At 39.0% G+C, this 26266-nt stretch overlaps 2 protein-coding genes across 7 annotated transcripts in view; both read left to right on the plus strand.

The window, feature by feature from the left end:
• The window catches only part of DIP2B (disco interacting protein 2 homolog B), a 249975-nt gene extending 237451 nt beyond the window's left edge, over positions 1-12524 (plus strand). For all 3 annotated transcript variants that reach the window (XM_081309072.1, XM_081309070.1, XM_081309071.1), the window contains 6 exons: positions 1120-1181; positions 2026-2083; positions 3810-3884; positions 5164-5341; positions 6148-6271; positions 8432-12524. In XM_081309072.1, coding sequence (XP_081165198.1) covers positions 1120-1181; positions 2026-2083; positions 3810-3884; positions 5164-5341; positions 6148-6271; positions 8432-8684 — 750 coding nt within the window. In that variant the 3' untranslated portion in view covers positions 8685-12524. The remainder of the gene's footprint in view (positions 1-1119; positions 1182-2025; positions 2084-3809; positions 3885-5163; positions 5342-6147; positions 6272-8431) is intronic.
• An 8828-nt stretch (positions 12525-21352) lies between these two features.
• The window catches only part of ATF1 (activating transcription factor 1), a 42538-nt gene continuing 37624 nt past the window's right edge, over positions 21353-26266 (plus strand). Inside the window, exon 1 of one of the 4 annotated variants that reach the window (XM_081310593.1) lies at positions 21353-21568. In XM_081310593.1, coding sequence (XP_081166719.1) covers positions 21554-21568 — 15 coding nt within the window. In that variant the 5' untranslated portion in view covers positions 21353-21553. Of the gene's footprint in view, positions 21569-21606; positions 21901-26266 lie in introns of those variants that run through there. The other 3 variants (XM_081310595.1, XM_081310594.1, XM_081310596.1) reach the window with 3 other exon arrangements.

Below are 26266 nucleotides of genomic sequence, written 5' to 3' on the forward strand. Positions count from 1 at the left end.
TTCTTGGGGGTGAATCATAGAAAAGGGACCAAAACTGATTTTATGCAATTTGGAGGCTAAAAAGGCAAATATAGGCATGGACAAGAATGAGAGTAAAAGGGATATGCAGATGGATACTTTTGGGTTTTCTCTGACTGTAGTCATGTGACTTTCAGGAAACATCATGGTGCTTTCACCTTGCAGCCCCACCGAGGACCCTTACTATCAGCTGTGGCAGTATTGATTTTGAAAATCCATGGGATGGTGGCTTCTCTCATTCCTGCTTGGAGCCCAGGGGTGGAAATCCTCCTCAGCTTGATAATGTTTCAGTTCTGCTATAATATGTGGTGAAGGGAGGGCAGGAGGCCTCCTCGGGAAGGAAAGGGAAAAAAAACTTCAGGAAGTAGTCTTTTCCACCCTGCCTCACTTGGTTGAAGAGAAAGTAGCTTTTAAAATAGAGTGGATGACCAGGAGTGGTAGTGCAGACCTGTAAATCCCAGTGACTTAGAAGGCTGAGGTAGGAGGATCATAAGTTCAAGGCCAGCTTCCGCAGCTAATGAGAAAATTTTTAAAAATGTGGGAGAGCTGAGGAGGGAGGGAGGAGGATGAGGAAAAAGGGAAATACTAGGGAATAAATGATATTGACCAAATTATATGGTTATATCATGTGCATGTACAAATATACAACAATGAATCCCATTATTATAATGCACCAATAAAGAAATGGAATAAAGAGAGAAGCTAAGGATTTCATGCGACTGAGCAACCCTGGGTTCAATACCCAGTATTGCAAAAAATATTTAAATAAAGAGTGCGTGCCTAACATGTACAAGACTCTGGGTTCAATTCCCAGCATATCAAAAAATAAAATTAAAAAAAGAACAAATTATAGATATATAAAACATATATATATGCACCCACATAATTTGCTTTTTATTCTCTACATATAAAATTTTGCTTTTTAATTTTACACATATACGTAAATAATAAAATAGAGGGGGTGTTTTGTGCATATGGCTGAATTATCTATTTCTTTTCTTTCTGTTTTTTATTACCTATTTCTTGATTTGGAAATGTGAAGTAAGGAAAAGATGGCTTATTTAAATTTTAAATAAACTGCATTGATTTGTTTTTCTTTAGGGAACCTCAGGGCCTGATCCAACTACTGTATATGTAGATCTGAAATCGTTAAGACATGACAGGTACGTAGGATTGATTATTCTTAGGAAATCTAATAGGGAAAGAACACAAAGAATTCTGATCCTCAAAGCCAGAATTTCCCTTCTTTCCTTTTATATTTGTATCTCCCAGTAGCAGCATGGGAAGAAATTCATTTTTATCATTTATTCACAATAAAATTTTCATTTATAAAAAGAAAGCTTTAATTCTCACAGTGGTTGCACTATTCTTTAATATTAAAATGTAATGTTTTTTGCCTGTGTAAAAATACTTTGTGACTGATATAAATTAAACTAAAATGTATAGTCTCTTTCCTCTGAAAGTCTAAAAATAAAAAAGATAGGATAGGCATGATAAATGAGGCAGAGTTGGGTTTTTAAAACAAGACTTTACCTGAACCCCATGGGTGAAAACCTGCCATCTCCTCCTCACTGTATAAGGAAATTTTAGTTCTGTCTCAAGGTGAGCACTGGACAGGACTCCTAGACCTTTTCCCAGGCCCCACTGGTGCATGTTCCCTGATGTGTCTCAGGCAAGGACCCAACCTGCACAGGTGGCAGGCCTCTCTTAGGCAGCATTCTTACCCTAGGAGATTTGCCCCTCACCCCAAGGACATTTGACAATGTCTGGAGATGTTTTGGGTTGTCAAGAAAAGGGTTGCTACTGACATCTAGTGGGTAGAGGCCAGGGATTGTTGCTAAACACCCTGCAACAAAAATTATGTGAACCAGAATGTCAGTAGTGCTGAGTTAGAGAAACCCTGCCCTCGAAGGAGGAGAGACCAATGAGGGGTCATGGGAAGGTAGTAGATATAGTAAAATCATTTTTTAGAGATGCTTGAATACATTAACCACTGTTCCTCTGTAGGGTTCGTCTTGTGGAACGGGGTGCTCCCCAGAGTCTGCTGCTCTCAGAGTCTGGAAAGGTACTTTCTCCTGCTAAATTGTTGAGATGGTGGGCCTTGTGGCAAGGTGGGTCACTCTAAAGAGACTTGAAGCCAAGTGAAATACTTGTATCAAAGGCAAGACTTATTTGAAATCTGCAAATAATTCCAACAGTTTCATCTTAGCTAATACTTTGAAACTCACATGGGTACATAAACAAGGATGCTGGACCTTCTGACTTTACATAAATTTTTTTAAAATCCAGTGGAAATGTTATTTTTATTGGCAAACCAGCAAAATGGAATGTTCATTCTATACAAGGTGGATAGAAGAACAAAGCTTAAAAACAGCCAGGTCTATTTTTATAAATATTAAAGTTGAAAGAAAAGTCAGAGTGGAGAAGAGATTAAACATACTGGAGAGTGCACCCCATAGGATAAGGTTTCTTGGTTAAAGTGAGAATTTATACGTGGAAGACAGTTTTGTTCACTAGGGGCTCGCTCTGTGTGATGTGTCAGTCCCATGGGAGCTGACTCTGATTTCTCTCTGCCCCTGTGAACTCCTCACAATGGCATGGGGTCAGTATTGCCTCATCAAATCTGAGTTTGCCACAGTCCAGAGTTAAGCATGCCACTGGAACAAGAATGAGTGCAGGTCCCGGCCCAGGTTAAAGAGAGTAGTTTTCTTCTCTTCCTTCCTCAAGGTTTTAGATATTTGAGTCCAAATAATCATAGTAGGGTTTCTGGAGTAACTTCAGACTATAGAAAGCCAACACAAAAAAAGAGATTGAAGAATGGGGTTGTGGCTCAATGGTAGAGCGCTTGCCTGGCATGTGAGGCACTGGACTTGATTCTCAGCACCATATATAAATAAGTAAAATAAAGGTCCATTGACAAATTAAACAAATATTTAAAAAAAAAGAAAGAAAAGAGATTCAAGAGGTCAGGAACAGGTGACCAGAGAGGTCTTTCTTTTGGTAAGCTCTGAGCCATTCTTTTAGCCAGCACCTGTTTCTTCCTTTTTGTCCTGTGGAAGATCCCCGGCACGTAAGGATCTCTTTCATAATTCCAGGAACGTGGATGTCTTTTTGTTCCTCTGTAAAACTGCCCTCATGCTGTCCTCTCTTACTCATGCAGTTCCCCTCACTGTAGCCCTAGCTGATGGCTGCAGTGGGGTCTCTCAGACTATCCCTCCCTGCTCTTAGAGTTTCTGTTTTACGGGGTTTATACTGTCCTTCCTGTGAACTAGACAGATCATGAAAAAGGGAGGTTATATGCTTAAGTTATTCTACAGAATCTTGTTGGTGGTCCTGGTCAGCAGTTTCTCATTCCTTAAAAGAGATAGTAGACTGGTTCCCTGTCTTAATTTATTTTTTATATAAGATTTTTTTACTATTTTTTTAGTTGTAGGTGGACACAATTCCTTTATTTTTATTTATTTTTATGTGGTGCTGAGGATCAAACCCAAAGCCTTACCCACGCTAGGTGAACACTCTAACTATGAGCCACAACCCCAGCCCCTCTCTGTTTTATTTTTGAGGGTAAATCTTATTAGACTTCTGGTCTCACCTGAGTTGAGGAAGATTCAGTTGGAGCAAAACAGAGGATGTCCCCAGTTAACCCCCCAGGTCAGGTACTTCAGTGATGCTACTTCCATCAGCTTCTCCTATTTTTGCCACTCCCACATCACCAGCAGGTCATGGCACATTTCCTAGGGGTCATTAGATTTACTCAAACCCAATGTTTGTATTTTCCCTTTGATTCTTAGATTTTACCTGGAGTGAAAGTGGTTATTGTTAATCCTGAGACCAAAGGGCCTGTTGGAGACTCTCATCTGGGTGAGGTAGGTATTCCTTTTATTTTTCACTCTGGAAAGTCAGTAGCAAAAGACTTTAGAGTTCACGTCTCTAAAAGCTAATAAAACTGTGGACTTAACTTCCTTCATTGTGAATAGTTCATTTTCTATAAGCCAGGAGTCTGAAGTAAACAGGGAGGGGAGATTGAGATGAGATCCAGTGAAGATTTAGGGCTAGGGATATAGCTCATTGTAAAATACTTTGTCTAGTTATGTGCAAAGCCCTGGGTTCAATTTCTAGTGGGGGGGGAGGGAGGGAGGGGGGGGGGAGAGAGAGAGAGAGAGAGGAAGAAGGAGGAAGAGGAGGAGGAGGAGGGGGAGGAGGAGGAGGGGGAAGGAGGTGGAAGGAGGAAGAGGGGGAGGGGGAGGGAAAATTTAGGTTCCCAAACTAGATGTTATCCCAGGTCTGTCCACTGTCATTCTATTAGCTAAAAAGGAAATTGCAAATCCTATGTTCCCACCTATTAAAGGCTGGAAATGAAAGGAGCCACATATATAAAGTTAAAAAAATGTATGCAAGTGTTGTATTCTAAAATATATCCATTTTAGTGTTTTAATAAAAATATTCAAAAACACTTTTCTTTCCCCCAAATCTTTGAGGGACACTAATGTTTGATCTTATAGTTTAGTGGAAAGAGTCTTGTAACTGCAGAAGCCAGATGAGCTGGGCTTCACCAGTTATGCTTTTCAACACTGAGCGAGTTAGTTCTCTCTGGGTCTCTCCCCCATTTATAAACAACTTACCTCAACAACAAAGGAGAATCATGATAGTTAATGCAAAAAGTGTCTATCTCATAATTCTCAATAAATAATAGCAGCTATTATTATCATGGTTGTCAGCTTTTGCTGTTCACAATGTCCTGTGGTATCTCCCTGAGGGCTTTGTACCATAATTATACCAGAAGCACAGCGATGGCTGCTTGGTACAGTTGTGGTACTCTGGAAGCATGTGAGAAGTGAGCCAGAGAGGCAGTGCAGCCCCCAGTGCCAGCCAACTCTAGTTTTTCCTCTTAGGTAAATTACTCAACTCCTTGTTTTTTCATCTGTAACACAGGGATAATAATAGTGTGACCTATATTGTCACATCCTATATGTCAGGATCATCAGAAATCAGGCATATATTGTTTGCCAACTGCCCTTATTACTGCAATTGTGTTACTAATATGAAAATGAGATTTTACAAAATCACAAAAATATGTCCTAGAAAAATTGAATTGATATAGTTGTCTATTCCTGTTGAAATGTGACCACTGCCCTTTTCTTGTAGATCTGGGTGAATAGTCCCCATACAGCTAGTGGCTACTACACCATCTATGATAGTGAGACTCTTCAAGCTGATCATTTCAACACTCGCCTCAGCTTTGGGGATGCTGCTCAGACACTCTGGGCTCGGACAGGATACCTTGGGTTTGTCCGCAGAACTGAGCTCACAGCAGCCACTGGAGGTATCTTCCACCACTCACTTCTCCCCATTTGAGTTGTTTCATTGGCTGGCTTCCTTCCACCTGTCTGAGTAGTATGAAGTGTATTTAATTGTCCCCGTCAATGCCTCTTGAACCCATAAGTGAATTTATATGAATTTATTCATTTGAGGTAACACTGCTCTCTGATGTGTCTGGGAAGGGAGCACTCAGGGGAATTGCATGAGCTTCCTGGAACCGAGTATTAGTAGTACTGGACAGCTGTAGAGATGGACCTGAACATGAGTAAATACCCAAGGCAAAATGAGACTTCTCAGCCCTATAGGGCTGATTCCAAACCCTTAACAAGCTCCCGGGACAGGTATTACCTGTCTCTCGACCCTGTACACAGTTTGGGGACTTGAAAGAATAGCCCTAATCCTGGGGATGGGGTGAGGGTGGTAATTCTGGGGAGTCAGTTTGCTTATCATGTTGGATATAAGCCTGTGGTTTGAAGGCTCTCATGTAGCATTTCCTCCACCCCCTGCCCTGTTGATCAACATGTGTTCTCTGCTGTCCAGTTTTAACCTTTCTTCCTGGCTGGCATTAAAAGCCACTTGAAAGTACCCAACACTAACTGTACCACACACTGAAGAACTGACATAGATAACTTGCTGCACTTTAAAGGTCTAAATTGGACCTTACCATTCCTCCTTAGCTTCTTGCAATTGTTCCACACCAAGCAGGGTCCATCATTTTTCAAAAGAGCACATATGCACCCTGTGCTTTGAACTCCAACATTATGTTGCATTCAGCATTTGTCTGAACCATATGTATGTTCTTTTTGTCAGAGCGTCATGACGCATTATATGTGGTGGGAGCTTTGGATGAAACACTGGAGCTGCGAGGATTACGATACCACCCAATTGATATTGAGACCTCAGTGTCTCGAGTCCACAGGAGCATTGCTGAATGGTAACTTTCCCCACACTGTTCTCTACCTCAGCTTTAGTAGTGATTAAAAACTAATCAGGTTAGTCAGCCATTCATTCCAAACACCTACCTACAGATAGAACTCCATGGCAAATTAAGAAAAATAAATTGACTTTTGTCTTGGATGAATAGTCTGCCTTGGCAAAGCCTATTCACAGGAGCCAGAGAAGGCTACAGAGATACCAGGGAACACTGAAGTTTATTCTATGAAACACTGTGGAACTGAGTCTTTTTAAAAATTCTTATTTATGTATTTTTGTGGTGCTGGGGATTAAACCCAGGTCCTTGTGCTTTCAAGACAAGCACTCTACCAACTGAGCTATATTCCCAGCCCAAATTGAGTCCTTTTGAAAGAAAAAGCTTTTAATTAGAAGGGACTAGCAGATCATCTGCCTCTAGGAAGTTGGTGTAGTATGGTGGGAAGAATCATGACTTTAAGGTCAAAAGACTTTTTGTGTTGGGTTGGGGGTTACTGGGAATTAAATCCAGGGTCACTTTACTACTGAGCTACATCCCCAGTCTTTGTTTTTTGAGACAGGGTCTCACTGAGTTGCTGAGGCTGGCCTTGAACTTGAAATCATTACTGTCTCAGCTTCCTGAATAGCACTCTCCATATTGCTTTCTTCATCAGTAAAATACTTTCTTCCACTTCCAACTGCCAGCAGGGTCAAATCAGCTTTTGTTCTTAAATTGTTAGTGGGGAGTAAAGTAAAAGAATCAGTGTTATTTTCTCATCCAGTTCCCTCTCACAGCAGGAATTACCCCTGTTTTTCCTGATAAAGATCATTCTACCTCATAATGACTTAAAATTCCTTAAAATGAAAACCCTGTGGTTTTTACTTGGGTTCTTCACTATACAGAACCCATCCACTGTCTTTTCTACTCATTTAAAAGTCTGCATCCTTCACCAGTTTTTTTCCCCTGCTAAATAGCCAGTTTTTCTGATGGTGGTTCATGCTTTCCATGTACTACTTTTTCTAAAGATGTCTTGTCAGAATCTCTCCCCAGAATAAGACCTGAATGACACTCTGACCAAGGCAAGAATGTTTTTCAACAAAAAAGTATGTGGAAAGCTATGTGGAAAGCATGCAGAGAAACTCTATGCCATGGCTGCATTCAGATTTTAGATGGTTGGCTTTTATTGCAACCAGATAATTGCATTTAGTTTTCCTTAATGATCTGAACCTCTTTTTAAAAGTTTAACTCTGTATAAACAAGTCAGATCATATGTTCTAACTTAGTAATTCCACTAAAAGGAGTTAATGTCTCCACTGTATCTTACAGCACTTTCACACATAGGGAACACTTGTGTGGGACACTTATTAGCTCATTTGAGGTCAGACAGGCTCTCTTCATGTTCAGTTTAAGAATATTATCTTAGATGGGGCTAGAGAAGTGGCTCAAGTGGTAGCGCGCTCATCTGGCATGCGTGAGGCACTGGGTTTGATCCTCAGCACCACATAAATATAAAATAAGGATATCGTGTCCACCTAAATCTAAAAAATAAGTATTAAAAAAAAAAAGAATATCATCTTAGAGCTGGACGCAGGAGCATATGCTGTAATCCCATCTACTTGAAAGGTTGAGGCAAGAGCATAACAAGTTCGAGGCTATCTTGGGCAACTTAGACCCTGCCTCAAAATAAAATTTTAAGGGCTGGGGATGTTGAGCTTATCCACAGAGCACTTGCTTAGCATGTAGGAGGCTATGGGTTCCATACCTAGTATCACAAAAAATAAACAGATAAAATTTAAATTTATTTTTATCTTAGAGCTCTTTTGTTGCAAATACCAGAAACTCTCCTCAAAAAAGTTTAAGTGAAAGAAAAAGCCATACATACATTGACTTAATTTTCTTCGTGATTCTTTGTACCTCTGGCCATCCTAGAATGTTCAAACACATGTGTCCTCAGTTCCAATGACCAGCTACAAACTGTAGTCCTCTCCAATACCCCAGGAGATTTTGGCTCATTTATTAGCTGTGGCCACTGGGTCAAGGTCATGTATTACAACATGACTTTTGGCCTTCTGGTTGGGATCCGGGAGAGAAAGCAGTTCTCAGAGAAATGGGCATCAGTCTTGGCAGGTACTGTAAAAGTTGGAAATGTAATGGCACATTAACTGAATGTTATTGAAATTTCAGTGCTGTGTTCACGTGGACCAACTTGCTTGTGGTGGTTGTGGAACTGTGCGGCTCTGAACAGGAAGCTCTAGATCTGGTTCCTTTAGTGACCAATGTGGTCCTAGAAGAGCATTACCTCATCGTTGGTGTTGTGGTTGTGGTGGACCCAGGTGTCATCCCAATCAACTCCAGAGGAGAGAAGCAGAGGATGCACCTCCGTGACAGCTTCCTGGCTGACCAGTTAGACCCCATCTATGTGGCTTACAACATGTAGCTATCCTTCTAGGGGCTGCCAAGGCCATCCCAAAAATCAGAAAGACTGAAGACCCATGGCTAGGAGCTAGTTTCTAAATGATGTGAAATAAGCTGAGATGCCTGCATTATATCCTTCATCTCATCCTGTGGAATTCTGCAATCATACAATACACAGGAAAGGGGAATTCTGTGGTGGCAAATGAAAAAAATGTTAACAGTCTATTAGACCTTAGCTTTGACCAGCGTGAACAACACGTAACTAAAGCAATTATTTGCATGTTGCATTTTTTTTCATCTGTTGTACATATTTTCATATTTTTACCTAATGCCATTTTAGAATTTTTTTAAGGGAGTTTAATGAATTCACATGAAGGGGTAGTCTGAATTATACAGCTACCCGCTCTGTACTGTATTTTGCTATTTTCCCTTAGCTAGGTGTTTTGTGGGTTTTGTTAACATAAAATTACTCAGCTTAACTTTCAGTCAGCTCATAAGCAAATCAGTTAACCCACAGAATATGAGAATTACATATATATATACCCACACATATATATGTAATTCTTCACTGTAAAACATTTTGATCAGTGTTTTAAACATGTAAATAAGAATACTTATAATTCAGCTGAACAATTGAAAAATTGACACATACAATTACAGCAACCAAAGTAGAAACATTTCTACTTTGAGAGAATTCCAATATTCTCTTGATGTAGTGATATTGATTAGGTGACTAAAAAGTGCAAATTGCAAGTTTTGCTGCACATTGTTCTGTCTTTGTTGGCTGGTGTATTTTATAAACTAAATCTGCCTACGTTTGTTTTTAAAGCTTGCATTCCCAATTTCAGCTTAAGCTTCTAAGGATTCAGTCTGTATGAGCTGAAAATCTCCATTTAAATCGAAATTTAAGAAAAAGCAAGAATATATCAGATCCTACCTATTCAAAGGAACCACAGTAATTGATTCTGGCCCTGGTGTTGGAACTATCTTTCACAGTGAGTGACTACAGAATTTAGAATATCCTCTTTTTCCAGGCCCTTTAATCTGCCTACAGTTCATACATAGAGCTTTTGCTTTCTGAAAATTGAGGATTGCTCTCTGTCCTTTCAGTTCATAAGGGAAAAGCATTTAAAACCAAGAATAATAGACTGGGAGGGCAGTAGGATCAGTGATCACATGGAACCGTGAGGCCACGTTACTGCACATCTCAAAACTGACCAGATTGTTTTGCCAGAATAGCCAGGCTTATGCTGAAATAGGGGAAGTCTGATGTATGCAAGAAACTCTTATGAAATAACTGTTGTCCAGGCCAAGCAGACTGAGTGTGAAACTGAGTTTGGCCTCTGGCTCAGTTTCCTTACTTTGGTCTGATACTTCATGTATTTGAATATAGTTAAATTTTATTATTTTTTTCTTACAGAAATATTTTTTAAAATTAACCTCAAAAGTGAAAAGAATTAACTTGTTAAATCAGAACGGTTCTCTTTGAACCATTCTGGTCTATTGTGTAAATATTTATTTAGACTATTTTAATAATACATATTATTTACCCCACTGTAACATCATGTAAACTAAATGTGTTTTTAAACAATTTGTAAGACTTGTAATTACCCTGAAAATAAGGTTTATAAAGCAAAGACCAGACCCTTCACTAGGGCAGCACTCCCAGGCCGCCTTTACGTCTCATGACTCAAAGCCACTTTATGATGGACTCCCGTTTACACAGTTATTTTTCTCCCAGCTCATTCTCCATAGAGGGAAGACCTCAAGATATTTTCCAGTTCAGATCTCTCTTTCAGTGTTTCAGAGGGAATTAATTTACATGGGGGAGGTTCTAGCATGTACAGAAAAGAAGCATTTCCACTGGGGCAAATGCAAAATCCCAGCGTCTAGCAATGGTTTGGTTTGCAGAGAAAATTATCTGCTTATTTGAAATGTAACATTCTTAAAATAATTTTTAATGACTAACAAAAGCAGGGGAGGCTGAGTATTAATTAGTTCTATTCTCCACAATCTCTCAATTGTAAGAAGCTATAAGCAGTCTCTTTCCTGCGGGTTGGTTAATTATTCTTACAAACATGAATAGGGTATCAGCATCTAGCCACACTGTCAACTATAAATGTATTGTGAGCCACATCTGTAATTTATGATTTTCTAGTAACCATATTTTAAAAAATAAATAGGTGATATTGATTTTAATATATTTAACCCAACATATCAAAAATACTTTTTGAATGTGAAACAGTATGAAAATTATTAGATGTTTTACTTTTTTCATAATAAGTATTTAAAATCCAGCGTGTATTAAACACATCTCGATTTGGACTAGTCATATTTCAATGCTTCAGTAGCCGAATGTTAGGCTAGTGGCTACTGTATTGGGCAGCACAGACCTATATTCATTCCTTCAAGTTCAGTATTCCATTCATCTCAGAGTATGGCCAACTCCCATTCATTTCAGGCTGATAATCTAGTTTTGTCAATCCTCAAGCCTCCATTTATCTTTATTTCTTTTCCTTGCTGATGTGTAGCTGCTTTACTAATTTCTTGCATATCCCCCAGAGTGGACTGTGCTAGTGGAAGAAAGAAAACTGAGAGCTGTCCTTGGGGAACCTCATGACTAACTCTGGGAAAGTGTTCCTAGGATGAAAAAAGAGTCCAATCTTAGCCTCCATGGTGTTTGTGGAGTCATCTGCAGATTTAAGGTCTATCTTAAGGTTTATTGCAGACTTGAGTTTAATTTTTTTTTTTCTTGATAACACAGTGCTCTTTTTCTTTCCACATTAAGTGGAACTTTTGTGGTAGAACTGACTCTTAAAGCATGCCTAAAAGGCCATTACTGATAAAATAAACAACAACCCCCAACCTTCCCACAGCCTTTCCAGTCCTCAGAAACACATTCTGTCTGGGTTTTTATGCTGTGGGGGTGGAGGCAACACTTAGCAGTATACCCTCATCTTAAGAGAAATCTTTTGGTCTTAAAGTTTCAGAACCTCTTCCTGGTTCTCAGCAGAAGCAACTGAAAAGTTCTTAGAACTAGTGATACAAGCTATCTTGTGCATCAGTGAGACCCTGGAATGCCCATCTCGCTAATTGGCATCAGTGAACCCATATAGTCTTTTAATTCTTGCTGCACAAGGGCCCAGTTCTCCCCAGTACACAGCTCTCTTTTCTCCTGCAGTTGTGTTGCCTGGGGCTGTTAAGGGACCATTGCCTCAGTTGGTCTGGTGTGTCTCCTTTAGTCCCTGGGACAGTGTTGGCTTAATGCTTTCCTTGAATCAACAAAGGGCCTGAGGCCTTACATTTGTGTTAAGGTCTCTCCCCAGGCACGGTGCTCAATATCTTGGCCAAATAAATTACTTTTCTTGAATATCCAGGAATCCTTCAGACGAAAGCAAGAGGAGTTATCACCTCACCCTCAAAACTCCAACATGATCTATGCCTTAGTGTTATTTTTGTTGTCTGCTTTGATGTAAAATCAGGAGTGTTTGGAGCAAGAAGCTGCAGTACTCCAAATACACAATAGGCCTTTTCTTTACCATTCATACCTTTCTGGTTTAGGTATATATATAGATGGGCCATGTTATTTGTCCAGAGAAAGAGATTGTAAAGATATAAGAATAATTTTTTAGTCCTAAATGCTGTTCTGTTTACTTTCTGTCAATATATTTACCTGTGTCAAATTCAAACTATAGACCTGTGTAATTATGTATAAAATTTTTTTTATTTATTTGAAATTAGACTAGATATACATTTTTAAAATTTAACATCTGGCTGGACAGTGTTCTATTAACTCATCAAATGTGTTTTCCTTTGTCTTGTGTTAATAAATATTGATGCCTGATTGTGTTTAATCCTTCATGCATTCGGTGGGGGCTAGGGAATTGAGAGAATTTTGTGTGGGAGTGTGTCTATCTATATGCCTAGCTATATCCCCAACCAGGAATTGGTAGATTTTACATTGAAGTTCGGGCAGTAAGACACAACAGTAGCTGGAGTTATGTAAGAAACACAGATAACCAAACTCAAATGTGATTGAAGGAAGTGAGGTTAAGGAACAACTATGTCATTTGAAAAATTGAGGAGCTTCAGAGCTTTTTTTTTTTTTTTGGTAGTGAAATCAGGGGTATTTTGCCACTGTACTACATCCCCAGCCCTTTATTTTTTTTATTTGTTTGTTTGTTTATTTTGAGAAATGATCTTAATAATTTGCTGAGGGTCTCACTGAATTACTAAGACTAGTCTCAAACTTGAGATCCTCCTGCCTCAGCCTTTCCAGTCACCAGTATTACAGACATGCACCTCTGTGAAGTTTGTTGTAGGACTTTATTTTTTTGTGGTTCTGGGGATTGAACCCAGGGCATTGTGCATGCAAGGCAAGCACTCTACCAACTGAACTAGCCCTGTTGTAGGACTTTTTAAAGGTAATGATTATACTTCAGTTTCCTCTTACCTACGTGGCATTTGGTAGTTTTAAACTTTGGATCATAAGCTTGAATTCTTTTTTTAAATATTCTTTTAGTTGTAGATGGGCATGATACCTTTATTTATTTTTACATAATGCTAAGGATCGAACCCAGTGCCTCACACATACCAGACAACTGCTCTACCACTGATCCACAATCCCAGCCCAGTAAGTTTGTTTTTTATAATCTATAATAGGGCTGGATGTCAGCTTCTCCTAAAAATTTGCTCTTTTTTTCCCCTGGTTTTAGAAAACCTAATGGGAGTACATCAAATTGAGCATGTTCTCAGATACTGAAGCTGGTCCTTGAATTAGGGTCTAAGTAACCAGGTACAGTGGTACATGCCTGTAATCCCAGCAAGTCAGGTGGACAAGGCAGAAGGATCACAAGTTCAAAGCCAGCCTGGGCAATTTACTAAGACCCTGACTCAAAAAGGACTGGGAATATAGCTCAGTGGTAGAATGGGTTCACATCCCAGTACCAAAAAAAAAGAATCACAGTCCAAGGTATTTTGGCAGGTAGGACATTTTTTTCACTTAACAGGCATTTATTAAGTGCCCATTCACTAAGCATAAGGCACTGTGTCAACAGCTAAAGCAAGAGAAAAATATCAAGTCACAGGCTGGGGTTGTGGCTCAGTGGTAGAGAGCTCGCCTTGCATGTGTGAGGTGATCCTCATGTGGTTTGATCCTCAGCACCACATAAAAATAAAATGAAGATATTGTGTTCACCTAAAGCTAAAATATAAATATTTTTTGAAGATCCTTTAAAAACAAAATCAAGTCACTGCCTTCAAGGAGATACAGGAAAATAATCACAATATGATGTAGTATATATGATAAAAGTGAGAGCAGAGGTGGACTGTGTGAACGGGTAGAAGACGCCCAATCCAGTGACGAGGGGAAATAGTGAGAAATAGCATGCTGCAGGAGGTTCACATCTGAACTGAGTTTTGAAGGATGAGATAGCCAGATGCCATGTTTTTTTGTTGTTGTTTTGTGCCAGGGATTGAACCCACTGAATCACTAACCCATATCCCTAGCACTTTTTTGTATTTAGAGACAGGATGTCATTGAGTTGCTTAGGGCCGCCCTTTTGCTGAAGCTGGCTTTGATCCTCCTGCCTCAGTCTCCCAAGTTGCTGGGATATAGACGTGCACCACTGCGCCTGACCTCAGATACCGTTTTTCACTGCATAATTGTTGCAGATTCTATGCCAAACTTTTTTTGAAAACATGAAGCAGCTTTTTTTTTTTGGTCCTCCCTGAACTGGGGGCTTAACCCAGTGGCACTCTTCTGCTGAGCTACGTACATCCTCAATCATGCACCAAATTACATGAAAAAAGTACTTCAGGACATTGAATTCCGCATAGATCCCAACACAACAATACTGGGAGATTTCAATACACTCTTATCACCAATAGACAGGTCATCAATAAAATCAATAAAGATATCTCTAACCAAAACAACACTATAAATCAAATGGACCTAAGGGACATCTACAGAATATTCCACCTCAAAACAGCTGAATTCATCGTCTCAGCTGAATATGGAACTTTTTCCAAAATAGATCATATTCTAGGCCACAAAGCAATTCTTAGCAAATAAAAGAAAATCAATGTAATCTCATGTATCCGATCAGGTCCTAATGGAATTATAATAGAAATCAACAGCAAGAGAAATAATAGAAACAACATAAATACAGAGAGATTGAGCAATACTCTCTCAATGAAGAATGTATCACAGAAGAAAATGAGAGTAGAAATTAAGAAATTCTTAGAAATGAATAAGAACAAAGATATAGCATATTGAAATTACTGGCACAGTGTGAAAGAAGTTTGAATTAGAAAATTTATAGCACTGAGTGCCTACATTAAAAAATGAGTGAGGTCCTAAATAAATAAGCTTTTGCTCCATCTCAAGGTCCTAGAAAAAGAACAAACTAATCCCAACCAGTAGAAGACAGGGAAATAATTAAGATCAGAGCTCAAATCGATGAAATTGAGAATAAGAAAAACTATAGTGAGGATCAATGCAATGAAGAGTTGGTTCTCTGAAAAGATAAAAAGAAGAATGACAAACCCTTAGGTAAACTGGCCAAAAGAAAGAGAAGGAGCAAATCAAAACGGATTAGAAATAAAAGAGGAGATACCACCACAGAACTTTCTGAAATCAGAGGATTATCAGAACTTATTTTGAAAATTGATACTCTAATAAACTTGAAAACCTGGAAGATAATGACAGATTTCTAGACACATATGACCTGCCCATATTGAATCAGAAAGATAGAGAAAACCTAAACAGAATAGAAATTTAAACAGCAATTAAAAGACTCCCAAAAAGAAAAGTCTATAAACTGATGGATTCTCAGCTGAATTCTACCAGACTTTACAGAACTTAACACCAGTCTTTCTCGAATTAGTCCATGAAATTGAAAGAGAGGGAATGCTCCCAAATACACTTTATAAAGTCAGTATAATCCTGATAATAAAACCAGACAAAGATGCATCAAGGAAAGAAAACTACAGATTACACACACACACATATGTATATGTGTATATATGTAGATATATATAAAAAAAATGTGAAGATATATAAAAGATAAAAAGAAAACCAGCAAAGGGAGGATCTACACTAAAGGGATATTCAACCAAAGGAAAAACTACATCAAATTAAAAACCAGAAATAAATCAAAATGACAGGGTATTATATTTCAATAATAGCCTTGAATGTTAATGGCCTAAACTCATCAATCAAAAGGACTGGCAGACTGGATTAAAAAGCAAGGCCCAATAATATGCTATCTTCAAGAGACTCACCTCATGGGAAAAGACATCTACAGGCTGAAGGTGAAAGGATGGGAAAAAAAATATTACTCATATGGATTGCTTAAACAAGCAGGGTTTTCCATCCTCATCTCTGATAAAGTAGACTTCAAGCCAAAGTTAATTGGAAGAGACAAAAAGGACATTTCATACTTCTTAAGGGAAGTGTATATCAGCAAGGTATAACAATTGTAAATATTTATGCCCCAAACAATGGCACATCTATGTACATCAAACAAATCCTTCTCAATTTCAAGAATCAAATAGACCACAACACAATAATACTGGGTGACTTTAACACACCTTTTTCACTACTGGACAGATCTTCCAAACAAAAACTAAATAAACTATAGAACTAAATAATAAAATCAGTAATTTAGACTTAACAGACATATACAGAATACTTCATCCATCAATGAGCGAATATACTTTCTTCTCAGCAGCATATGGCTCCTTCTCTAAAATAGACCAATCTTATGCCACAAAGCATAAGATATAAAAAAAAAAGAGAGATAATACCCTGCAGTCTATCAGATCACAATGTAATGAAATTAGAAATCAATAAGAAAATACAAAATAGAAGCTACTCTAACAAATGAAGACTAAATAATACACTATTGAATGAAGAATGGATAGTAGAAGTCAAGGATGAAATAAAAAAAATTCTTAGAGGTAAATGAGAATACTGATACAACATATCAAAATCTCTGGAACACTATAAAGGCAGTACTAAGAGGAAAGTTTTGCATTGAGTGCTTTCATTAAAAGAATAAAAAATCTGGCTCAAGCGGTAAAATGTGGCTCAAAAAAAGAATAAAAAATGTGGCTCAAGCGGTAGCGCGCTTGCCTGGCATGCGTGCGGCCTGGGTTCGATCCTCAGCACCACATACAAAGATGTTGTGTCTGCCAAAAACTAAAAAATAAATAAATAAATATTAAAAATTTAAAAAAAAAAAAGAATAAAAAAATCAACAAATAAATGACCTAACACTACATCTCAAAGCCCTAGGGGGGAAAAAAAGATCAAATCAACACCAAAAACAGAAGACAGGAAATAATTTAAATCAGAGCTGAACTGAAATTAAAGAAATCAAAACAAAAGAATTGGAAAAATTGACAAAACAAAAAGTTGCCTCTTTGAAAAAATATATAAAATAGATAAACCCCTCATCATGTTAATGAAGAGAAAAAGACAGAAAACTCAAATTACTAAAATATAAGATGAAGAAGGAAGTATCATAATGGACCTGTCTGAAATACAGAAGATAATTAGAAACTATTTTGAAGATTTATACTCCAATAAAATAGAAAATATTGAAGACAAATTTCTAGAGACATATGACCTACCCAAACTAAATGAGGAGGTCACACATGATTTAAACAGGTCAATTTCAAGTAATGAAATAGAAAATGCCATCAAAAGCCTCTCAACAAAGAAAAGCCCAGGACCAGATTCTCAGCCAAGTTCTACAAGACTTTCAAAGAAGAATTAACACCAATGCTCCTCAAAGTATTCCATGAAATAGAAAAAGAGGGAACCCTCCCAACTCATTATCTGAGGCTAATACTACCCTGATAACAAAACCAGACAAAGTCACATCAAGGAAAGAAAACTTCAGACCAATATACCTGATGAACATAGATGCAAAAATTCTCAATAAAATTCTGGCAAATTGGGCTGGGTTGTGGCTCAGCAGTAGAGTGCTTGCCCAGCATGTGTGAGGCACTGGATTCAAACGTCAGCACCATAAATAAATAAATAAAATAAAGGTATTGTGTCCAACTAAATATTACAAAAAAATCTGGCTGGGGTTGTGGCTTAGTGGTAGAGTGCTTGCCTAGCACATGTGATGCCCTGGGTTCAAGTCTCAGCACCACATAAAATAAATAAATAAATAAATAAAGCTATTGTGTCCAACTACAACTAAAAATAAATATTTTTCAAAAATTCTGGCAAATTGCACACAAAAACCTATTAAAAATATAGTTTACCACAATCAAGTGGGGTTCATCCCAGGATGCAGGGTTGGTTCAACAAATGGAAATCAATAAACATAATTCATCATACTAATAGACTTTAAAACAAGAATTATATGATCATCTCTATAGATGCAGAAAAAGCTTCTGACAAAATACAGCACATCTTCATGTTCAAAACACTAGAAAAACTAGGGATAGTAGGAACACACCTCAACATTGTAAAAGCTATATAATGCTAAACCCAAGGCCAGATTCATTCTAAATGGAGAAAACTTGAAAGCATTCACTGTAAAAACTGGAACAAGACAAGGATGTCCTCTTTTCACCACTTCTATTCAACATCATCCTTGAAACTCTAACCAGAGCAATTAGAAGAAAGAAATTAAAGGGATACAAATAGGTAAAGAGGAACTCAAACTATCACTGTTTGCTGATGACATGATTCTATATCTAGAAGATCAAAAAAATTCCACCAGAAAAATTCTAGAACTAATAAATAATTCAGCAAAGTAGCAGGATATAAAATCAACACCCATAAAGTCAAAACACATTCCTATACATCAGTAATGAATCCACTGAAAGAGAAGTTAGAAAAACTACTCCATTCACAATAGTCTCAAAAAATAAAATTACTTGGGAATCAATTTAATAAAGAGGTGAAAGACCTCTACAATGAAAACTACAGAACACTAAAGAAAGAAATTGAAGAAAACCTCGGAAGATGAAAAGATCTCCCATGCTCCTGGATAGACAGAATTAATATTATCAAAATGGCCATACATATGTTATACATATATAATGCAATTCCTATAAAAATCCCAATAACATTCTTCATAGGAAGATAAAAAGCAACCATGAAATTCATTTGGAAAAATAAGAGACCTAGAATAGAATAGCCAAAGCAATCCTTAGCCCCCCCACCAAAAAAAAAAAAAAGTGATGCAGGAGGCATCACAATCCAAACCTTAAACTATACTATAGAGATATAATAACAAAAACAGCATGGTATTGGCACCAAATGTAGACCTATGGTAAAGAATAGAGGACACAGAGACAAACTCACATAAATACAGTTATCTCATACCAGAGAAAGGTGCCAAAAACATTCACTGGAGAAGATAGCCTATTCAATAAATGATACTGGGTAACCTGGAAATCCATATGTAGCAAAACGAAGTTAAACCTCTCTCTCTTACCCTGCACAAAAATCAACTCAAAGTAGATCAAAGTCTTAGGCACTAGAACAGAGACCCTGCACCTAATAAAAGAAAAAGTAGGCCCAAATCTTCACCATGTCAGCCTAAGATCTGACTTCCTTAGCAAGACTAGCAAGACTCCTAAAGCACAAGAAATAAAATCAGGAATAAATAAATGTGATGGATTCAAACTGAAAAGCTTCTTCTCAACAAAAGAAACAATGAGATGAAGAAAGCCTACATTTTGAGAGAAAATTTTTGCCACATGCAAAAAAGAGCACTAATCTCCAGGATATGTAAAAAACTTAACACCAAAAAAAAAAAATCAATAAATGGGCTAAGGAGCTGAACAGATAATTATCAGAAGAAGATATACAATCAATCAACAAATATATGAAAAAATGTTCAACATCTCTAGTAATTAGAGAAATGCAAGTCAAAACTACTCTAAAATTTCATCTCATGCTAGTCAGAATGGCAATTATCAAGAATACAAACAACAATAAATGTTGGTGAGGATGTGGGGGAAAAGGCACACTCATATGTTGCTGGTGAGGCTGCAAATTGATACAACCACTATGGAAAGCAGTATGGAGATTCCTTAGAAAACTTGGAATGGAACCACCATTTGACCCAGCTATCCCACTTCTTTGTTTATACCCAAAGGACTTAATATAATTAACACAGCCACATCTATGTTTATATGTATATATGTTAATTTTTTTAATATAATGAGTTCTTCAGAGTGTGAGTCATACACACTCCTTAGGTTTAAATCACTATTTGGCTCAAAAGGTCAAAAGCAGAAAAGGGGTGCTGGGGTTGTGGCTCAGAGGAAGAGTTCTTGCCTAGGATGAGTGAGGCACTGGGTTTGATCCTCAGCACCATTAAAAATAAATAAAATAAAGGTATAGTGTTCATCTACAACTAAAAAATATATGTATTTTTTTAAAACACAGAAAAACATTTATCTCCACTAAATCAAGTTTCTACAATAAGAATCTCAAGTACAATTTCACAAAAAATTTGTGTAACTTTTTCTTTTGCCAAAAACATACTAAAGTTCACCACTTGCCATTTATATCACTATAAAGCCCTAAAAGAACATCTAGAAAAATTTTTTAAAAGCATAAAGGAAAAAAAACTCAGAATAAAGTAATTCCTTATCCAGAGAAATTACATATATATATAGTAATATTTTAGGGTTGGGGCTGTATGTCAGTGGCAGAGTGCTTGCCTTGCACCTGTGAGGCACTGGGTTCAATCCTCAGCATCACATTAAAAAAAAAAAAAAAATTAAAGGCATGCTGTCCATCTACAACTATTTTTTAAAACATAATATGTGCCAAGCAAGCAGTCTGCCACTGAGCTACATCCTGAGCCCTTTTTACTTTTTTGGTACTGGGGATTGAACTCAGGGACACTTAACCACACCCCTAGCCCTTTTTTCCTTAGCGCCTTTCTAAGTAGCTGAGGCTGGCTTTGAACTCGCAATCCTCCAGCTGATGAGATGGGATTACAGGCGTGAGCCACCGCGCCCCGCCCTTTTTAAAATTTTTTAAGACAGGCTCTCACTAAGTCCCTCAGTCTGGTCTCAAACTTTGGATCCTCCTTCTGCGTAGCTGGGACTGCAGGACACAAGGATTACAGGTGTGTGCCATAGCATCTAATTTCTACTAAACTTTTCATAAATACTTTTTAAAAAGTTGGAAGAAATCTGTGCACCAAAATGCCACACTCTACTGGCGCCTCGTTTTGCTTTGTTTTAAATCAATCTGTGTATAAAGTCCTTTCAGCTAGGACGTAGTTCAAAGGTAAGACTTGGCCTAGCATGTGTGAGGCTCTGGGTTCAATACCCAGCATCGCAAAAAACAGAAAAAATTCTTTCACATAAATGATCTAACTCTACTCATAGAATTATCACTGGGTGTGGCGGCACAAGGCTGTTTAACAGCGACTCGGTGGGGTGAAGCAACAGGACTGCAATTCGAGGCCAGCCTAGCAAACTTAGTGAGACTCTGCCTCAAAAAATAAAAAGGGTACAGTATTCAGTGGTAGAGCACCCCGGCTTCAATCCCCAATACCGAAAACAAAGCTCTGAGTAAACTAAGAAAAGCTGAGGAAGACAAGCCTCAAGCCCTTTCTCCTTACGAGAAGCGGATAGGGCAGGCATCAAAGTCAGGAAGCACAAACGGAGCCTGACCACCCAAACCACTGCGAGGAGCAGAGCCGAGAGCGAAGAAACCTGCTCCACGCAGACAGAACAGCCGCCAGAAAGCACCTAGTTGTTGAGGGGCTTCGGAAACGGACTTGGAGGAGGAGCTGGGATACACAGCCAGAAACGACAGGAAACCGCAGGCAACATTCAGAGCGTTCCTAGCAAATGCCGCGGGCACAGCTCATGACTCGATAGAGGCCGGCCAACATGGCGGCGCGTCACGTGAGTAGCGCAATGACGCACACTGCGGCCCGCACGGAGGCCCCGCCCAGCCTCACCCCCCACGCACACTTGCACTGAGTTTTGCCCCCCTCCCCTGCCCCCTGCTTGGTGTAGATCATGCCGCCAGTGGCGGCCCTGACTGCCGAGAAACGGTAGCTTAGGACAGTTGGCTGTTGAGTGACACTGATTCTCCCTGCCCCGCCTGACCCTGAGAAAGAAGCACGTCCCTCGCCTCGAAAGGGGGGGTGGGGAAGTGGGTAGTGAATTCGGATCCACTTGGGAGGGGGGAGTGGAAGTTCCCGCCCCGGACTGCAGCGAGGCGGCAGCCACAGGTAAGTGGGGGGCGGGGTGGGACGAGCGCCCCTGGCCCGGGGCGGGAAGGGCGCGGGAGCGCGGTGCCGGCGGGACTCTGAACCCGTCGCGCGCCGGGTGGGGGTCGCGCTGGCGGCTCCGGTGGGGGAGGGGCGCGGCGGAAGGGGGAGGGGCTGCGTGGGGGCCCGGAGGAGTGCGCTTCCGGCCCTAGCGCCTTTGCTGTGCGAGGTGTCCTTTCAGTGGTTGGTCTCCTCCCTGCCCTCGGCCCCAAATGAAAATAAAGCCAAGAGTTTGGTGCCGCGGGCGGTATTAGGCTAGAGGCCCGCCTTCTGCGGTCGGAGGCCGGAGGTCGCGGTCTTGGGCTAGCAACCGGGGAGGGCAGAGTAGCCTTGACCGGGGTACGGTGTCCGTTCTCGGCCCGTGTGTGCCTGCCCTGGAGGACGAGAACTGTCATCCCTCAAGCAGCTTACAATCTAGTGGGGACGCAGTTAGTGCCGTAATCGAACCGTGTTGGAAGGGTGCGGCTGATGGGCAGGAAAGAGAACAGGTTTTTACGTGGCTGGCACTGACAAACAGTCGTTTGTTTCCCGCCTGGACGAAGGGCAAGCCGAGGACACTTTTCTCTGATTTTTTTTTTTTTTAATCATAAAGCAAGGACTAGGAATGTGGCTTAGTGGTAGATCACTTGCTTAACATGCCCAAGGCCCTGGGTTCAATCTCCAGTACTGTAAAAACAAACACGTAAGGAAAAGTGAAGCCTGGTATTTGTCAGCTTCAACTATGCCTTGGAGCGTGAAGCTTAATCACTGAAATTATCATGAATGTTAAATAATGTTTGCTATTTTGTCAGCATTTGAAAAGCGTTGGACCAATAGTTTTTTGAGAGCATTTAACACTTCTAAGGCCATTTCAGTGCAGTTCTGGTAGGGATCATTGTTAAACTGGCCTCACCTATGAGAGTTTGTACAGTATTTTATCCCGAGACACTTGCTACTAACAGAATATGCGTTTTAGTAAAATGCTGGATTTCTTCCTGTCGACTTTACAATGTACCTTTTAGTTAAAATCCACGGTTCCGAATTGAATGTGATAGCTCTTTAACCTTGTTTGGTCTGATATATCTGTGCAATACTGCTGTATCCCCAGTAGGTGGTAGTCCTTTCAAAAATGCCTTTTAGTAATGTCATCTCATTATTATGAATTTCCAAAGCAGGGCGTGATATGGCTGCAACTTTTCTTGTGCTTTAATTGCCCCGTTTCTAAAGGTGGGGTGAAGTAATCCTCTAAGGATATTTCTCTAGCCATTGTCCTATTAGTTTTAAATCAGTATTTCCAAGTAAACAAGGAAATAAAGGGAAAAAAAATTCAACGTTAATATGAGATTATTATTGCTATCCTAGGAACAGGATGTGGTCTTTGATTTCCTAGGACTTAACTTTCTGGTAGGGAGACAGAAAATTACTGCATTACAATACTGTGATAAGTGCTATAAGAAGAAGGGGAACATATGCTGTCTTGCTTATTAGCATATGTGCAAGACATTGTAAACATTAAGAGGAACCTGGAGCAGTCAGGAAGGATTAATCGAAGGGTATTCCTGGTACTCTTGGAAGAGAAGCAATACTGAATAAAAGAACACAGAGACTTCCGATTAATACAGTTCTAGCTTCAGGTCTTTCATTCACATCCATAGCAAATTAATTTCTTTGAACCTTGATTTGCACATCTCTAAAACAGGAAATCCAGGATGACATTTAAAAACTCTTAGGTGGCCAAGGATGTAACTCAGTGGTAGGGTGGTTGCCTAGCCTGCACAGAGCCCTGCATTTGATCCCCCAAACTGCTGCAAAAAAATAATAAAAACCCCATAATTTGATGCCTATCTTATAATGTTCCTTTCTTTGCAAGTTTTCTTAAGAGTGCCCTTTTTAAAAATATTTTTATTAGTTGTTGATGAACCTTTATTTTATTTATTTATATGCGGTGCTGAGACTCAAACCCAGTGCCTAACACATGCTAGGCAAGCACTCTGCCACTGAGCCACAACCCCAGCTCCAAGAGTGCCCTTTCTTATATTCTCTGAATCTATGTTTTACTGCCCCCTTGTGATTCTGCCCTGTTTGGATAAGCTTTCAGCTGCAGCTTGGAACTTGTTTTATTTTTAGAGAAAATGCTTTTTAGTCAGGTTCTCTGTCTCAGCAGCTTGGGAGGCTGAAGTAGAAAAATCACAAGTTTAAGACCAGCCCCAGCAATTTAATGAGACCCTGTTTTAAAAATTAAAAATTTAAAGGTCTGGGATGTAGCACACTGGTTTCAATCCCCAGTACCCACCCTGCCCCAAATGTTTGTACACATAAAGTTTCTTCTGTTAAACATTTTTTTTAAACATTGTTAATTTTAACCTCAATTTTAGGAATATTAGTTAAGGAAAAAGTGAGCATGTAGTGGCTTGGGAAGCTGAGGTAGGAAGATCTTCAGTTTAAAAGCCAGCCTCAGCAAAAGCAGGATGCTAAGCAAATCAATGAGACCCTGTCTCTGAATAAAATATAAAATAGGGCTGGGGATGTGGCTCATTGACCTAGTGTCCCTGAGTTTAATCCCTGTACCACACCCTGCCCCCCCCCACACCAAATCAAAAAGTGAGCAAATAAAGGTTAAGCTGTGATAATTTCAATAAAACATGTGAGCATGTGGTTTATAATAAGATGAAACCATAAGGCTGTGTTTAGGAAATGGTAGAATGATAGGAGTGATTATTTATGACATGATAGAAAATAGGTTATCTTCTTTTAGAAGACTGAGAAGAAATCAGACAGTATTTTTAATTTATTAAAAAATTTTTGGTACTAGGAATTGAATGCAGCGGCACTTAATTAGTAAGATACTTCCCTAACCACCCCCACCTACTTTTTTTGTTGTTGTATTTTTTATTTAGACATAGGATCTCACTGAATTGCTTAGGGCTTTGCTAAGACGCTGAGGCTGGCTTTGTACTCATGATCCTCCTGCCTCAGCCTCCTGAGCACTGGGATTATAGGTGTGTGCTGCCACACCTGGAATTGATTAAGATTTGACATTCTTTTTTTCTTTCTATTGTAAATTTTCCAAGTTAGAAAAAAGGGAAAAAAATTAAGAGGGAAAAATTAAAGCCACTTTATGCATGAGGTGATTTTATGCATTTTATCTTTCAAATTTTTATTTCTTTGACTGGGGACTGAACCATGGGGTGCTTTACCACAGAGCTACATTCCCAGTCATTTTTTATGTCTTATTTCAAGACCAGATCTTGCTGAGTTGCTGAGTATCTCACTGAGTTGCCTAGGCTAGCCTTGAACTTGGGATTCTCTTGCCTCAGACTCTGGAGTTCCTAGGATTACAGTTGTGCACACCATGCATGGCTTACTGCATCTTTTTTTTCAATGACTAAAAACAGTAGCTTCAATTCAGACATTAAAAAGGAATTTGTTTTCTGACTTCAAAAAACAAAAGGAGGTAAAAAGAATATGTATGTAAGCTTAAACTTCACAGTTAAGTTGGTAATACTAAGAGGAATATACCTAGATTTGCTATCTCAAATTTTTAATTGTGTATACTACTCATAACATAAAATTTAACATTTTGAAATGTAAATAATTCATTAGTGTTATGTATATTCACATGGTTGTACAATGTGTGTGAAAAAGTTTTCCAGAACTTTTTCATGCCCATTAAGCAACCCTCCATTTCTTCACCCAGTCGTTGGCAGTCTGATTTAAAACTACTCTAGATAGCTCATATGAGTGAAGTCACAGTGTTTACCTTTTTGCAACTGGCTCAGTTAGTGTAATGTACCCAAAGTTCATCCATATGGTAGCATGGTCAGAATTTCCTTATTTTCTAAACTGAATAATACTTTGTTGCAAGTACATATACTTTATTTATCCATTCATCCATTGATGAACATTTGGGATGCTTCTACCTTTTGCTTTCACCTATTGTGAATAATGCTGCTATGTGTATGCATAAATATCTTTTCAAGAACCTGCTTTCTTTTTTTTTTTTTTCTTTTTTTTTTTTTTTTTGGTGGTACTGGGAATCAAACCTATGGCCTTGTAGTACTTGCTAGGCATATGTTCTGCCATTGAACTGCATCCTCAGCCCTTTTGATTTTTAATTTGAGACAGGGTCTTGCTAAGTTTCCCAGTGGGCCTCCAACTTGTAATTCTCCTGCCTCAGCCTCTCAAGTTGCTGGGATTACAGGCCTGTACCATCATGCCTGGCTTGCTTTCAAACTCTTTTGGATATGTATATCCAGAGGGGAAAATGCTGAGTCATTTGGAAATTCTGCTTAGTTTTTTGAGGTGCCTCCGTATTGTTTTCCATAACAGCTGTACCATTTTTCACTTC

The sequence above is a fragment of the Spermophilus citellus genome (assembly GCF_964194105.1).
Source record: "Spermophilus citellus genome assembly, chromosome: 10".
In the NCBI taxonomy this organism is placed as follows: Eukaryota; Metazoa; Chordata; class Mammalia; order Rodentia; family Sciuridae; genus Spermophilus; species Spermophilus citellus.